The following is a 16,170-nucleotide window of genomic DNA, read 5'->3' as shown; positions in this document are numbered from 1 at the left end:
ATCTCACATAGTTTGGCACAAGATGTCAGCCCCATTAGTTAACACTGGAAGTCTGCAGCAAGGGTTCATGAGATCAGTGTTGTCTACTGAAATCAAGTATCTCCATCAACAGACACTCACAGCTCATGTATGACATTTGAAAAATATGATAGATTAAAATGCCATCTACCAAGTTTTGGATCCTGTCAACTTGAAGAGGAGACCCAAACTGATGAGGAAGTACACTATCAGGAGGATAGATTATAAGGCTGGCCCAAAAGTTGCCAAATATATTAATTAACATGTTTGCTGAAGAAGGAGGGCCACAATCAGTCTATTTCCTTCTTTGGGGAATTTGCAGCTGTTACTGTTTCCCAACATTATTGTCCTTGGGCAACTGTTCTACTTCCACTACCTACTGGGAAAAGACAAAACAGGACCTACCTCTCTCTCTGTTGTCACGCTTGTCTCTTTCTCCATGTCTTCTTTCAAAAGAAGAATCCCTTGCATGTTCACGATTTTCATAGCGATCCCTGTCAGGATAACTGCTCCGTGATTCCCAGCTGTCATGGTAGCTACTACTAGCATTGTGGCTATCAACCTGAGACCCCCTTGCTCCTCGACTACCTATTAAAAATACACGTACAGAGAAGCATGGAGTAATGGTATGCTATCCTGTTTAAGTATTATAGGTTTACTAAAAACTGTATAACCTAAAAAGATTAGTTTTAACAACAACAACAAAAACATATTGTATATGGCAAGGTCCAATACTGTGCCAGCAGACCCAACAGGACTTTCCCTTCTTCTCCTCCCCACTCCAACACCCTGTGAGCCTCCCAATCTGCTGTAGAGGGTGTCCTAACCCTCTGGAGCAAATCTGGGGGCAGTGTGAGAACCTGCAGAGGGGCCAAGGAGAAGAAGGGGTAGTCCCATTTGCACGAGTGGAAGTCTGCTGCGCAAGCAGGCCAACCTCGTTGGATGTCCGAAAAAGTACTGTTATTGTCCAAATCTGCACTTTGGTGAATTAAAATTGTATTCCTTAAATGTGATACCTCACCTCCTGGGTGAGAAATCTGTCATAAAAGGGACAATCATGTGAAACAGAGGTGGAAAGGACCAGAGGTTCTCTTATCTAATCTTTGCTGAAATGCACTTTCTTCTACATATCAGCTTCCCCAGATTAACCACAAAGTCTAAAGTACAGAACACTGCACACAGACAGCAAGCAACAAAATGCTCTGAGTTTGCAGAACCATTAGTCCAGCTTAGACTAGACCCTGTGAGTGAGCCACAAGCCATCTATAAACGCCTCAGATTAACTACAAAGATGTGAACAGACAAGATATGTAATAGCTTTGAAATTATTACAGTAGGGCCCCACTCACACGGCAGGTTAGGTTCCAGACCCTCGCCGAAAAGTGAAAACCGCTGAAAAGCGGATCAGCTGTAGCGCGGGGGTTTGGAACCTAACCCGCTGATTGCACCAGAGGAGGAGAAGATCAGATTTTCCCCTCCTTGGGTGCGATCAGCGTGAGCGAGAGTCTGATCGCGCCAGAAGAGGAGATCAGCTGTAGCACAATACAGCTGATCTTCCCCTCCTCTGGCGCAATCAGCTGGAGTGCGGGGAGCTCCAGCCCACCCTCCAGCGCCATATTAGCCGAACGCCAAAAAGCAGGGCGCCAAGAAGCGGGGCCCTACTGTATGTTAAAAAGGCAATAAACCAACACATTCATGATGCAGAAAAACAGTCAAATGCTTATTTATCAACACATAAAAATCAATAATTATTAACAAGACAAGAATCAAGTAGATTTCTATCTTCCCACTACCCATCTGCTCCTTACTATTCATAACTCTTTGGAATACCCATAGATTGTAGGTACATTAAACAGGATGATGCCTGTATTTGATAAGTGGGGCAGAATGCCAATGGAGTTTTAATGATGAAAGGAAAGGAGGTTCAATTAAGGAAAACGATTCTATTTTAATGAAATTTCTACCATACTGATTTAACAGCGCTTTAGATATTATTTATTTATTTAATTAATTTCATTTTTAAACCGCCCATAGCGAATAGCTCTCTGGGCGGTGTACAAAAGATTAAAAGTACAGAAATACAAAATATCACAATAAATAAACTAAAACAAAGAGATTTAAAATTGTAACATTAAACGCTTTAAAATGCCTGGGAGCATAGCCAGGTCTTAACCTTATTGAATCATGCAATGACAAATTCAGTATTATACCTTTGTCTGATATCTCAGGTCCTCTCCCTCTACTCCTTCCAGAAGTTCTAGATTCATTTCTAGCTTCACTTCTTGAGTCTGTCCTTGTTTCAGAACGAGAGCTCTCTTCTCTGGCATGGCTTCTTCCATAGCTACGGGCTTCCTCCAAATATTGCTCTTCCTTTTTATGAGTGTCTCGACACTCTCTGTCTCTGTAATCATGCGAGTCTCGTGCAGAACGCAGATCCCGCTGATCACGACCTTCTTTATTGTCTCTGCTGCAACCCCTTGAGTCACGTGAGTCCCGAGTGTCCCGAGAGTCTCTTAAATCCCTACGTTCTCTGTTATCTCTTGTTTCCCTTCGATCCCGCCCATCCCGAGATTCTCGATCATCTCTGTGGTCCCTGGGAGTACTCTGCTCTTGGTCATAGTCACGTTCCTCTCGGGTGTCTCTCTCTCTCCCTCTTTTTCCTCTGGTCTCTGAAAGGGAATTTAACATACTTGTTGTTTGTTTGTTTGTTGACTGATTGATTGATTGCATTTGTATAGTGCCCCATAGCCGAAGCTCTCTGGGCGGTTTACAACAATTAAAAACATTAAAAACAAATATACAAATTTAAAAACACATTTTTTAAAAAAGCAATTTAAGTACACATGCTAAAATGCCTGGGAGAAGAGGAAAGTCTTGACCTTGTGCCAAAAAGATAACAGTGTTGGCATCAGGCACACCTCGTCAGGGAGATCATTCCATAATTTGAGGGTCACCACTGAGAAGGCCCTTTCCCTTGTTGCCAGACTCCCAGCTTTCCTCCGAGCAGGCACCCAGAGGAGGGCCTTGGATGTTGAGCATAGAGTACTCCCACTCCCAACTCAGCCAGTCTCCCCAGAAGGATACCATGGTCGATGGTATCGAAAGCCTCTGAGAGATCAAGGAGAATCAACAGAGTCACACTCCTCCGTCTCTCTCCCGACAGAGGTCATCATACAGGGCGACCAAGGCTGTTTCCGTGCCAAAACCAGGCCTGAAACTTGACTGAAATGGATCCAGATAATCATCCAAGAGTGTCTGGAGCTGGCCTGCCACCACTCATTCAAGGACCTTGCCCAGGAATGGAACATTTGCTAAGTTAAACAGTCAATTACAATCAACAGTTCAAAAATTACAATGCAGTCTACCAGAACTACAAGAAACAATGCCAAGTGGAAGGAATTTTTTAAAAGGGGGGTTGGTACCCATCTAAAGGTTTGATTTTTTTTCTCAAGATACACATACTTCTTTACTACTTGCAGTATTGGCCTTAAGACATATACATTCCTGAAATGAAAAGTCACACCAACTCTCACCCTCTTTTCAGGGGGCTACAGTACATTTTGCTTAATGCTGCAGACACAGACTGGAGACAGGAAAATGGTTTTACCTCTGGCATCTACTTCCCAAAGCAAACATATCATGACGCAGCCAACCATGACTGTATCCAATGCAATCAACTTGAAGCTATTGTAGCAAAGTATCTTGTAATATACTTTTAAAAATAAGAACACTGTATTCCACCTACACTGATATTTCTCTTATCCTGCAACACAATGAGCCTTCTGTTCATACCAAGTTTTACATTACGGTTCTGAAGACCCCAAATATAGACAATTTAAGCAAAACTAAGATTTTATTATTTTATACTTATCATGCATCTCTTCTGCCATTCTTGTGCCCTTTCAGAAAAGTTATTTTGAAGCTCTTCACAGGCTGCTGAGGAGTTCAGCAATCTGAATAATTTAGGTCCAACAGCCTCCTATCTTTAACCAGTTACCAATCCATAAAAGCTTACCTTTTATCCCATGCCCACTGAGTTTCCTCAGGAGTATTTTGAAAATCAATGTATACAATGTCTACTGATCACATGTTTGTTAACACCCTTGAACAATTCTAGAAATAACTGTCCCTTGCAACAGCATATCTATTCTTCCGCAGAAAGCCCTTCTATTCTACAATCTTATTAGTAATGCTGCATTTTTTTAGTTAATAACGACAGCCAGCAATTCCAGATTTGAGTTTAACCACTCTTTGGAGAAATAATACTTAGCCATTTGTAAAAAGTGCACATGGACTATAAAGTCTGCCTTTTCTTATGCTTATTCATACCATCCCTCCTTTCATGGCGTCGATCATGCGATTGTGAAGCCCGTTCACGATCATGCGATTGTGAAACCCGTTCACGATCATGCCGGCTTCTCTCTCTAACTGGTGAACGATGTCTTGAAGGGGTCTGTTTTTGCTGAGGAGAAGGGGAAGTACGATGAGGATAAGGCGATGAGGAACGGCCTACAGGTGGGGAAGCAGTCCTTTTGTATGAGGGAGAAGGAGTTCTTTTATGACGTGGTGAAAGAGAGCGCCTCTGTATAGACGATCCTGACTGAGATGAAGAAGAGTGATGTCTTGAGGATACAGGAGACTGATGCTGAGTTGGTGGTGAAGCAGACCTGCAGACACAGTAATCTATAAATTTTTGTGGTATGTACAGTTTGAGCCTTATAACACCTTTTCAACTGCTGAAAATAAATCTTGCCTAAATATATGTAATATTTCCCCCTGATGCACAAATGAGTATTTATACATTCACTAATAGGCAAAAAAACCCTTGTGGTTTAAGATCTTACCACCACCCACTAAATGCTGAGGCCCATGTTACCAAATTCTTCCAAGCTACACAGGAAGTGGATTGGACTGTGAAAGACCAACCCAAATGGTGTTGGCATTTTGACAAATTTGTAGGGCAGTCCAATATCTCAGAGAGGAGGTCAGGTCTCCTGCTCCCTGGTGCATTCACTATAGCTGCCCAATTTCCCTGCTTTTAAAAGTTTGATAGAAGTATCTGTTGGCTATAAGTACATTCTTAAACCGCAAAGGAGGGGTTTTTTTTTGCCTATTAGTGCTTTTTAATCTGGGAGGCAAGAAATGGGATCCTGTAGAAGTTTGCTGAGAATGGACTGATCATCTCCATACTTATCGAGTTCAGTGGGATTTACTCCCCTGCAATCATGGTTAGGATAAATGAAAATGACCATATGGGAGGAAGAAGGAGGGGTGAAGGAGGGAGGACAGGGGAAGGAGAGGAGGAAGGGCAGAGGGGAGAAGGGGGTATGGGAGCAGGCGGGAGGGGGAGGGCAGGTTTGATCATTTGCATGCTTATTGAGTTCAATGGGATTTACTCCTGTGCAATAAATTTAGGACAGGTGAAACTGACCATGGGGAAGAGGAGAAGAGGAAGGGGGAGGGAGGGCTGGAATGGGCAGTTGGGGAGGAAGAGGAGGACAGGAAAGGCAGGTCTGATCATTTGCATGCTTATCAAATTCAATGGGATTTACTCCCATGCAATTATGCTTAAGATAGGTGAAACTGACCATGGGGGAAGGGGGGGAGAAGAGAAGGGGGAAGGAGGAAGAGGGGAGGGGCAGGAGCAGAAGTGAGAGGGGAGGAGCAGGAGGGAGGAGATAGGAGGGGGAAGGAAGGGAGGGTAGGTTTGATCATTTGCATGCTTATTGAGTTCAGTGGGATTTACTCCTATGCAATCATGCTTAGCATAGATAAAACTGACCTGGGGGAGGGGCAGGGAGAGGAAGCCCCTTTCCTTTTCAAAAGGAAAAAATATTGTTAAGAGTATTATTATTCTTCAGTGTTTCCTCTACCTTTTTATTTTACAGTAGACATGTGCAGTCTCCCACCCAAATTTAAACCTATGCTGTCCCTGGCCACATCCACACCAGACATTTATTCCACTTTAAACAGTCATGGCTTCCCACAAAGAATCCTGGGAAGTGTAGTTTTTGAAAGATGCTGAGAATTGTTAGGAGACACCATATTCCCCTCACAGAGCTACAATCAACAGAAGAAGGACTGACTATTAAAACACTCTAGCTACTATAGCTCTGTGAGAATAATGGTCTCCTAACAACTCTCAGCACCCTTCACAAACTACACTTCCCAGGATTATTTGTGGGAAGCCATGACTGTTTAAAAAAAAAAAAGTCTGGCGTTGAGTACGGACCCCTGATTAGCCAAGCAAAACAGTTTTTAGTCTGGCTTTTAGAACACTAACAGTTGGTTCTTACTGAGCATTCATGTGCTATCATAGACTCCAATGTTAAATTTCTTAAATTAATTAAAAATCAGTCAGACATTTTTTTAAAAAACCTTTAAACTGTGGAAGATGAAGGTCAGAGTATAGGGCAAGGTCAGTAACATGATTTCAGGTACTCTGTGAACATGGCTGCTTTTTAATTAATTTCAACAAATTATGAGACCACTGACAGAAAACAGTCCAACAGGGGTCTGGATTTTTTCCCTCATTTTACACTTTGAACTCTAGATTCTCTCTCAGTGTTCTGTGTATCACCATGAAAACTTAAGAGCTGTTAAGCAAGTGGTTCTGTGTTCAGGACTATAAATTCTGTAAGATTTTTGTTTTGAAATGAGCTTACGGGATGCAAAGGGGGGTATTTTCAATTTAACATGGCAGAATGTGAAAAATCTATGCTAGTTTACTTTCGTAGCTGTGTAATACTTTCATAACAATACTGCCCATCAGATTTGCAATTAGTTTACACTATGACCAAAATGATATTGCAGAATGAAAAAGTTTCTGACAGTCTTTTTAAGCAGTAAATAACATCAATACAAGCATCGTCAGATGTTATATTCTACTCTGATCCTGACTGACATGATGAACAATGGAATGACTTAGGGCTGATCCCTTTAAGCTGCTAACTTTTTGCTAAAATGACTTCTGATGCATTCAGATAGCTTGGCATTCAGCAAGCACAGATATCTGTTCCTGATTGCTACTCAATTCATGTTTTTACTTTTTGATGTTTTTTAAATTTTGAATCATGTATGCTTTTAAAATTGTAAGTGGCTTTGAGACATTTTTGTAGTAAGTGACTAATAATAAATATCCATCCAAAGCCAATTCATGTGTGTCAAAGGAGTAACAAAACCCTCCATAGTCTAACATGCCCCTCCTCATGTACAACTAATTTCTGCTAGATCCAGAGGGTTTCACGTTTTCCATCCTGGTGCTAGAGTAGTGCCAAGTATCCAGATGTAAAACTGGATGTCCACAATTTTGATAGTTAATCTGAAAATACAATATTTTTACTTCTTTCTAGCAATGGGGCGACATGAGAATTACATTTCAGCCTTCGACCTAGATAATGTAATTATTTAGTACATTACATGTCCCCAACAAATGGGACATATTATGTCCCCCTTTTTTACCTTTTTTTAGAATTGTCAAACTAGTCTTAGGCTATTATTTTTACACTAATTCCATGGCTCTTCCTCACAAGAGCTCAGGACAAATTATGTAGGGTTCCTATATGGTATTCCCGTCTGGGCAGTTTTCAGGGCCAGAACATGCTTACTTTCAGCAGCAGATCTGAGAAAAAGTCAACCAACATTCCAGCTAAAACATGTCAAACCAGCATTCTAGGTAATGTGGAAAGTAGCTTAGCTACTTATGAGGGCACTTCCTATACTCCCCCCCCCTTTAGCCCAACCTACAGTATATAGATTCAGCCTTTCCTGCAAATTGGGATGTCTTGGACTAGATGTGTGCCAAATGTCAGCTGTTTAGTTACCAAGAAATTTAACAACCTATTTGTGGTACATTTAGTGCCCCACATATTAAGGAAAATACGTTTCTACACATTTCCATACTACTTATTAATGAAGATTGAACATTTTTTGGTTTTTAAATGGTGTGTAACTACCTATTTTGGTATCCATGAGGCAATCCTAAGCATCGTTATGCATTGACATATAATGCAAAAGCTACCATTCTTCAAGTAGAGATATATTGTTGCCACAGCAATTCCCCCAACCCACAATTCCCCAAGTCCAAGCTGAATCAAGAATGTGGAATGGCAATGGAAAGTTCATCCTGTGCATGGCTTGGCTATTATGAGGCAAACATGTTCCAGGTTTTATTAGATGAAAATTGGCCCATTTTCATTAATCAGAGTATCTTGGCCTACATGTGTAACACGTTTCAAATAATTAGTGGTTTTTAAAAACAAACAAATGTATCTACATACATAATTATTCTACCTGCAAGATGGTGAAAAGGAATGTTTATGGCTGCTGGATTTAGATGGAGCCCAAGATGTTTGCCTTCTCCTTGTGCTAGGAGAATATTCTCTTGAAGGAGAAGAATTACTACCAGAATGTTCTTCTGGACTAGGCGAACGTCTCTGTCTATGAGAACCTTCTGAGGGATCTCTGAGAAATATACAAACAGCAATAGGTAGACAATATCATCAATAATGATGTGGACACTGCTTGTAGTTTCAGTCAACATGCCTTTGCCTTGAGACAATCTCGTACCCACTCACAGCTTTCTGCAGTCCTCAGATAATGAACTGGTGATAGCTGCTAGATCTGGCAGGAACTGCTATCCGGGAGCGGGGGGGGGGAAGGGGAGAGGAGCGGCAACAGGTAACTGCTTGTAATCTCCCTGAAATTATCCCTGTGAGGTCCTGCAGGTTCCACTTTGCCCAACCTCCTGAGGGTCATCCAATGTTTAGGGTCATCAGTACACTGGCATCCAAGTCTTGGCACTTTGATCAGACCCAAGTCTAGAAGTTTTGCTGCTCTCTCAATGCTTGGCTGGGACTGTGTTTGAGCAAGCCAAGTGAAGCTCAATTCCCACAAGACAGTGAATAAAGAGAGGGGAACCAGGAAGATATGCCGTTTGTGCTATCAAGGATCATCAGTAAGATCGCCTTTCATTTCTAGACATTCTGGTCTTGTTTGTCCACTTTCAGAACATTATGAAAGTACACATGCAACAAATAAGTTCCATGACTTGTAGTGTGTTATGTGTTCATGAAAACATAAACAGACTACAAATCAAAAGCCTTAAAAGGGAATAGGTAGCAAGCTGGACATAACCTGTTAAGGGTTTAGCAGTCCATGCAGTACAGACACAGCAGAATTAAGCAAACACCTGTACACAAAGACTGGACATATTGCAATCACCTCTGCTTCTCTTTCTTCTCTTTATTATGTCTTTCAAAGTCACGGCCTCTCTCTTTTACCTCCCTTGGCTTCTCTTCTAACCGTTCTTTAGCTTTATGTTTTTCCTTGTGTTTCTTTCCTTGCGCAGTCTCTTCTTGTATTGGTGGTGGAGGACTAGGTGTACGAGGACCTTTCTTTTTACTGTGGCTGGTTTTTGAACTCCTAAAAAAACATTAAGCAAACAAGTATTTGAAGGGTTACTCATTTTATACTTAATCACACAAAACTACCTAAAAAAACTTCTAGTACTTTCTGACCTTTAGAGCAGCACTATAAATGGCTAGGGAAAAGTTTATTTATTTATTATTTATTTATTCAATTCAGGGCAGCTCCTTAAAGTTTTTTTAAAAAATATATACATGATACTCTCACCAGAAGTTTGTCATAGCCACTGTGATTGAGGCCAATGCATCTGGGTTAATCTGTGCATACAAAAAGCTCTTCCAGGGTGGTTAAGAGGCTGTTACAACTTCACAGGCTGCATAGGGGTCTGGAATCGTAGGATCCCATCACCGCAAAAAGGCCGGTAATTGCAGCATACTAATGGCACTACCCCCCCACTTGTCTAAAATGCTCACACAAGCTCAACACAGCCTGTGTTATTCAATTTCTGCCACTCCTTTTCTCTGCTCTGCCTGAACCGATTCATATGGATGCTGCTCCCACCATGAATCACAGCCCAGCAATGGGGTGCTAGATCTTGCTCCAACTGTGATCAGAGGATGAAGTACCTCCAAGAACTCCCCTATAGCCTGAGTCCTAATAAGCAATGGAGGGTGCAGGAAGAAGCAGCAAAAAATGGGGAAGAAATTAACTGCGTTTTGCTTTACTGAAGGTACACATTCAGATTATAAGAGAATGAAATATAAACTTACAAAGTAAACATTATTCTAAAGAAGTACACCATGTTTAACCAATTTACATTTCATAATTGTCCAAGACGATTATGAAGCAAACTGAGATACATAAAGATCAACCAATTAAATTACATCATTATCCCATATCTAATGTTTTGTTTATAATTTCAAACAATTTTTTTCTTCCAAACTAAGAGAAATTGTGATTTATTTGTATGAAGTATTTATTTGTATGAATAATTACACATTTATTCCTAGTGAACACATTAATGTTTAAACAATAGTTGGCATTAAACATGGGTTGTTACTTTATCCCTGTTTAACTACAGCGAAACCATGGTTTAGCTTGCCAAGATAAATCTTGACCTACAACGTGCATACAAGACCACCTGTTCATGACCTTGCGCACAGAAACGTTAGAGAGATGAGGAAAATGCTTTAAGTGTGTTTTGCTTGGTGCAGACCATGACTATGAAAATCACGGTTTACAAACTTATTGCAAAGCATGGCTCCGTAGCTTGGTTTGCAGCCAATCTTAACTGTGGCTTAGGTACCCAGAAAGAATTCTTAAACATGGATAAGGAAAATGCACCACAGTTGTGTGTACAGCAGAAGGTCATACTGTTCTAGCTGCATCATTCACAAATAATTTATTACTATCCAAGATATTTCTACAGAAGTTATTTGAATATTCACAATTTTCAAATAAGGAACATAAAATGCACCAATTAAAGGAACTCTGGCTAAGATTAACAAGAAGGACCATCTACTTAAATAAACTTTAGGACGCAAAACCAAACAAGGATGAACACATACTTTTGCTTACCAAGCATGCCTATATACTAACCTCTGTTGGTCCAAGATGGGTGAAGACACTGCAGGAGTCTTCTTCTCCCTCTTACTAGCTGAGGAAGATTTGGGGCTTGACCTTAGTTTTGGAGACTTGCTAGATTTTCTGGGTGAAGGTGAGGATAATTTCGATCCAACAGCCTCTGGAGAAATCTTAAAGAAGTGAAAGAGTATTTTTATACTCCAATTCGCTTTACATTAGTATAAGCATGGGCCCCACAATAAAAATGTCACAGTGTAAAGAGCTTCTGTTCAGGTTTCACTCCATTCAACTTCCCCACCCCCAGTTTCCCTTTCTTTCCTCTCCCACAGTCAGTCCACATTAAATCTTGGAGCAAGGAAACAAACCATGGAGCACCTGGCTTAGCATTACACCTGAACCAGCGCTCATGGTTTGTTTCTCAAAATAAAACATACAACTGGGAAGCCAAGAACAAACCTTCATGTACAAGCTAATTTGCCTATAGTTTATGGCCAGTGTTACATCCAAACATGGCCTCAGTCAGCATTCTATGCCTTCTGAGCATGCTCAGTTCTCACTGGGCAGTTTTGGAGGTTGTTTTTTCCCCTCTGGGTGTTTTTGCTGGGTGGAATGGGCATACAGTTGGCCAATTCCAGCTACATTAGAATCTTGGATTCCTCCATTGATGTTAACGGGCAGCTGTTTTAAAATGATTTCAGTGTGAACCAGGAAATGGCCAATTCAGACAAACAGATCACAGAATCATAGAATAGTAAAGTTGGAAGGGGCCTATAAAGCCACTGAGTCCAATCCCCTGCTCAATGCAGGAATCCAAGTTAAAGATGGTTTACTGTACCTTTTTATATGTCTCTTTTCCTCACACGTACCTGCACACTATTCACTGCTAGATTCTATTCCCTCATCCCACCCGGCTGACATGTTTTTTCTCGACCCAGTCTCAACATACCTCTTCTGTACTGTTTAACAGTGTACTTTTTCCAGTGCCTGCTTTTGTTTGGGCAAGCCTGTTCAGACATGTAGAAGTTACATATGTTTAATCAGCTTTTAGTTTATTGTTGCTCTTAGTTTCTGAAAGTTTTCCAATATCTATTTAACTGTCTTTTATTGATAATTTTAATGTTTCATTCAGTTTTTTTGTAAACTGCTTTGAGGTTTTATTACAATCAAGTACTATATAAACTTTGTTAAATAAATAAATTAAATAACATCATGCCGCTGGTTACCACGGAACTGTTTCAGGGGCTGCCTCTGCCCCTCAGGGCTTTTTTCCCCTGCATATTTTTTTGTATTTCTTTGGAGTTAACTATTATCTACCTCCCTCTTGTTCAAGGGTGGTGTGGGTTTGGCAATAGGCACTTGGAAAGCTAAACTGGTATTGGAACTATAGCAGAGCTGGGCAACCAGTGCCCTTCCAGATGTTACAACTCCTATCATCCCTGACCACTGGCCAAGCTGGCTGGCGTGGATGATAGTTGGGGTCCAACAACACAAGTTCTCCAGCTCTTATCCAGAACATCCCCCAACTCCTAAAAGTATCATCTCAGCCTAAACAAAGGGCACCCAGTGTTGTCAGACAGCATTCCATTTCACCTGTGTTCCACTGTGAAGTGTTTGGGGTTTCAGCCACCTCATTCCATTCATCCCCCCGTACCCCCGCCATTTAGTCAGACAGTACTCCATGACCACTGAGCATCTCAGCCATCGTTAGCCACTTTTCTTTTGCTTTTCTTCATTTGCACCTCCCCTGGCTTTCTATTTTGAATTTCACTGGAAGAACGGGTGGCCACGCCTGTGCCCAATCCTCACTGCATTCTCCACTGATGTCTATGGGCAGTTCTCTCTTCTATCCCTGGGAATATTTAACAATAGCTTCTCAGTGTGAATGAGAACCAACATATCCAGGCAATGAGATGGTTCTTTCTATACACACAGACACACAGAAAAAGCCCTACGTGTAACTGTCTTCTGTCTCTCTATTCCAGCAGCTCCACTCTAATCCTCCCTTCCACCCAGTTTTTCCCTCTCAGCCTCTCAACATTCCATGCCATTGTTTTGCTCCCTCCTGGAGTTTTTTCCCCTAAATATGCAACAACTTGATATGTGTGCCGTGAAGACATACATCAAAGTATCACTGAAAGTTGAGATCACAGTAATCATTCAAAAGGCACCTATTATTACTTTCTCATTTATAATGCATTTGGCTTTTTTTTTAATATATAAAACTGCCAACTTTCTGAAGTGCAAATGCTAGGTCATCTCTCTACTTGCTCTCCTGACTACTTGGCCCACAATGAAATTCAGAAAGTATCTGCATTCAGTGAGTAAATGCAGGATACAAAATTAAGATGTCTCATGTCGCCATTATTTAAAGCTGAAGGGAGGAGGGGAGACTTATGCCGATCAGTCTGTAAATGCTAATCCAGGAATCATCTCCTTCCCTTGCTGGCAAAAGCCATCCAACAGTTTGGATGCAGAACTGCTTATCTCAACTTTGAAAGAAGCAGAGATTACATTAGACAGTAGCCTGTTTTAATGAGCTTTCAAAATGGACCTCAACAAAAACAAATCTGGGAGGTCAGATTTAAAGGCAGAATGGAGGAAGGAACATAGGAAGCTACCCCGCTTAACATAACGTTGCCTTGCTATAACGTACATGCTCCATACGTCCCCATACCCTGCTTAACGTTCATGCGCTTTGCAATAACGTACACTTTATTGGCATGACGCCGCTGCCATCTAGTGGTGATTGCGTGCAGTACAAGTGAAGACAACAGCTTCACTTAAAGTAGATTTTCACTTAAAGTATACTCTCTGGTCCCATTGCGAACGTTAAAGCAGGGTATGCCTGTACTGAGTCAGACCACTGGTCCATCTTGCTAATATTGCTTACATTAACTGGCGGTGGCTTGACAGGGCTCTCTCCCAACCCTACCTGGAGATGCCAGGGACTGAACCAGGAACCTACTGCACCAATAGCTGATGCTCTACCATCTCCAAAAGAAAAACTGTAACTGCTTGGTGAGTCCAGCTCAAAATGAGAGAGGCATCAAGTCTGAGAAAAATAATTAATTGAAGATTTATTGTCCACTTGGATCTGACTAATGGCTTTAACCTAAACTTCTAAGAGCACAGGTCAAACCACTAAAAAGAGCTTTTCTGTTGCCTCCTTTCTTTTATCTCCCAAAAAGCCAACCCAGAATGGCACAGGAGGCTGCTACTGGGAGGGGTAAAAAGAGGAGGGAAATCAGCAGAAATCAGTGACACCCTTTCCCCAGTATGAATGAAAATGCCATCTGTTCATATTGGGCTCTGTTGGATCGCACCCAACATCTGTAAAGGTCAGCCTGAAAGTGAGGGGTTTTTTATAGATCAAATTCTGTTTTTTCCTTAAAATTGTTTTGCTTGCTATAGGCCATTCACTAAGATTAATCATGAACAGTACTAAGCAGGCCAAATCGACAGGTCCTGGCCTTAATATTTCAAATGCTGAAATCCAAACTACATGTAGAGAACATGTCTCAATCTAAATTATGAACTGTCAAAAAAGAATAAAGACTAATTATTCTGGCTCCACATTTGCTTGTGGGGGGGGAAAGGAAGCTCAAGCACAGGTAGCAGACAGTGTATGCCTCTACAGGCAGCAGATGCATTACTAATTACTAACATCCTCAGTTCTTAACATTTAATTGGCTACGTGCTGTTTTTTTTCAAGATACAAACCTCCTTTTTGATTACTATTTCTTCCCTTTTCTCCATGTTTTCTTCTTCAAGCTTCATTAACTCTCTCTGGATCTTCTGGCGCTTCATTTCCAAAGACAGCTCATGGTCATAATCATAATTAACGTCTCCGTTATCAGAATCTTAATTTATTCAAACAACAAAAAGGCAGTCAGTCAGTGAAATGTTGTCATTGACATTCTTTGTATTAGCACACTTTCACTATAGGATGACTATGATTTAATGGATAAGGATATTAGGGTCTCTTATGCATATGGAGAATAACTCAGTGGTCTGAGCTGCATGTCCCACTGTGTGTATTTACCTAAGAAGCAGACTTTTACCCTGCATTTAAATCACTGAGACTTAAGACTTAGTAAAATAAGAAAAAGCTACTTTATTTATAGAAATACATAGTAGATAGGAAAGGCATACCTAGTTCTAACTAAGTTGGAGGTGCAATGCCCAGACTTGAGTATTGCCTTCATGGTTCAGGAGAGAGAACCAAGACAGAGTTGTCTCCTCTCTCCCCAGACAGTCGAAGAAGAGACAAAGGAAGGAGGGGCAGGTCAGCTTCCCTGAGAATATCCCTTTACAATGAAAGGAAGTTAGGTAAAGAAGAGCACGTGTAAAAGTAGGCAAGCCTAGCCAGATGGAGGACCCTAACTCTATCTTACTTCTGGAATACAAACAAAAGAACCCAAACAGCAGTTGCACTTGCCCCACTTCCAACAGGGTCCAGGATAATTAATGTAACATTACTAAAAACCAGGAAGAAACTCTGATTTTCAGAACTGAAATTACTAAGTGATGGCAGTGGCCCAAACTACGTTACCCAAAATGTAATTCTTTTAACTTATTTATTTCATTTTTATATCATCGTTTCCCCAAGGAGGTCTGAGCAGCTTAAATTGTTCTTCTCCCCACTTTTATCCTCCCAACAATCCTGCCTTAGTCCAACACTTGCCGCTACCTGACACTGGCTCTGATGTAAATGCACACTTAAAACCCCATAGGAAGAACCAACCCTATGGGATTGGGGGGGGGGGGAGTGGAAGACATAAAAAGAGGAAAAGTGTATTTAGATTGTCTAAATTGACCAACTGACTCAGTAGATCCATATATGCTGCTGTGGATTTCAAAGGACATTAATTACATTGTTAAATATAGCTCTATTTCGCAGACTCAAAGCAGCAGACTTGGGGTATTTCTGAGTTTATACATTTGTACCAACAGAAGAGAAGCATATGTTTGAATGGTATTTCACTGATCATTCCTTTAATTTACAGTATAATTCGTCAGAACACGGCTCTAACGAACACCAGATTTTTGCAGACTAGTATGCACACATGCAGTCAATCACCCAATAAGCAATGACCAGTTCTCCAAATAAGGTAACAGTACAGCACATACAGTCTTAACATTTTCAAGAGGTATTTTGAAACGTGACAATGTAATACACTTGGACACCATGAATCCCATCCT

The 16,170-nt window shown here is 41.0% G+C and overlaps 1 protein-coding gene across 5 annotated transcripts in view; it reads right to left on the bottom strand.

The window, feature by feature from the left end:
- Window positions 1-16,170, bottom strand: part of ZC3H13 (zinc finger CCCH-type containing 13) — a 67,666-nt gene that overhangs the window by 16,729 nt on the left and 34,767 nt on the right. For all 5 annotated transcript variants that reach the window (XM_061622416.1, XM_061622417.1, XM_061622418.1 and 2 more), the window contains 7 exons: window positions 14,689-14,828; window positions 10,984-11,138; window positions 9,241-9,441; window positions 8,311-8,481; window positions 4,348-4,685; window positions 2,229-2,687; window positions 424-606 (listed from right to left, as the gene is read on the bottom strand). In XM_061622416.1, coding sequence (XP_061478400.1) covers window positions 424-606; window positions 2,229-2,687; window positions 4,348-4,685; window positions 8,311-8,481; window positions 9,241-9,441; window positions 10,984-11,138; window positions 14,689-14,828 — 1,647 coding nt within the window. The remainder of the gene's footprint in view (window positions 1-423; window positions 607-2,228; window positions 2,688-4,347; window positions 4,686-8,310; window positions 8,482-9,240; window positions 9,442-10,983; window positions 11,139-14,688; window positions 14,829-16,170) is intronic.

The sequence above is a fragment of the Rhineura floridana genome, chromosome 4 (genome assembly GCF_030035675.1).
Source record: "Rhineura floridana isolate rRhiFlo1 chromosome 4, rRhiFlo1.hap2, whole genome shotgun sequence".
NCBI lineage: Eukaryota > Metazoa > Chordata > Lepidosauria > Squamata > Rhineuridae > Rhineura > Rhineura floridana.
Note: the sequence above shows the minus strand (reverse complement) of the source record. Positions and strands in the feature narration are given on the sequence as shown.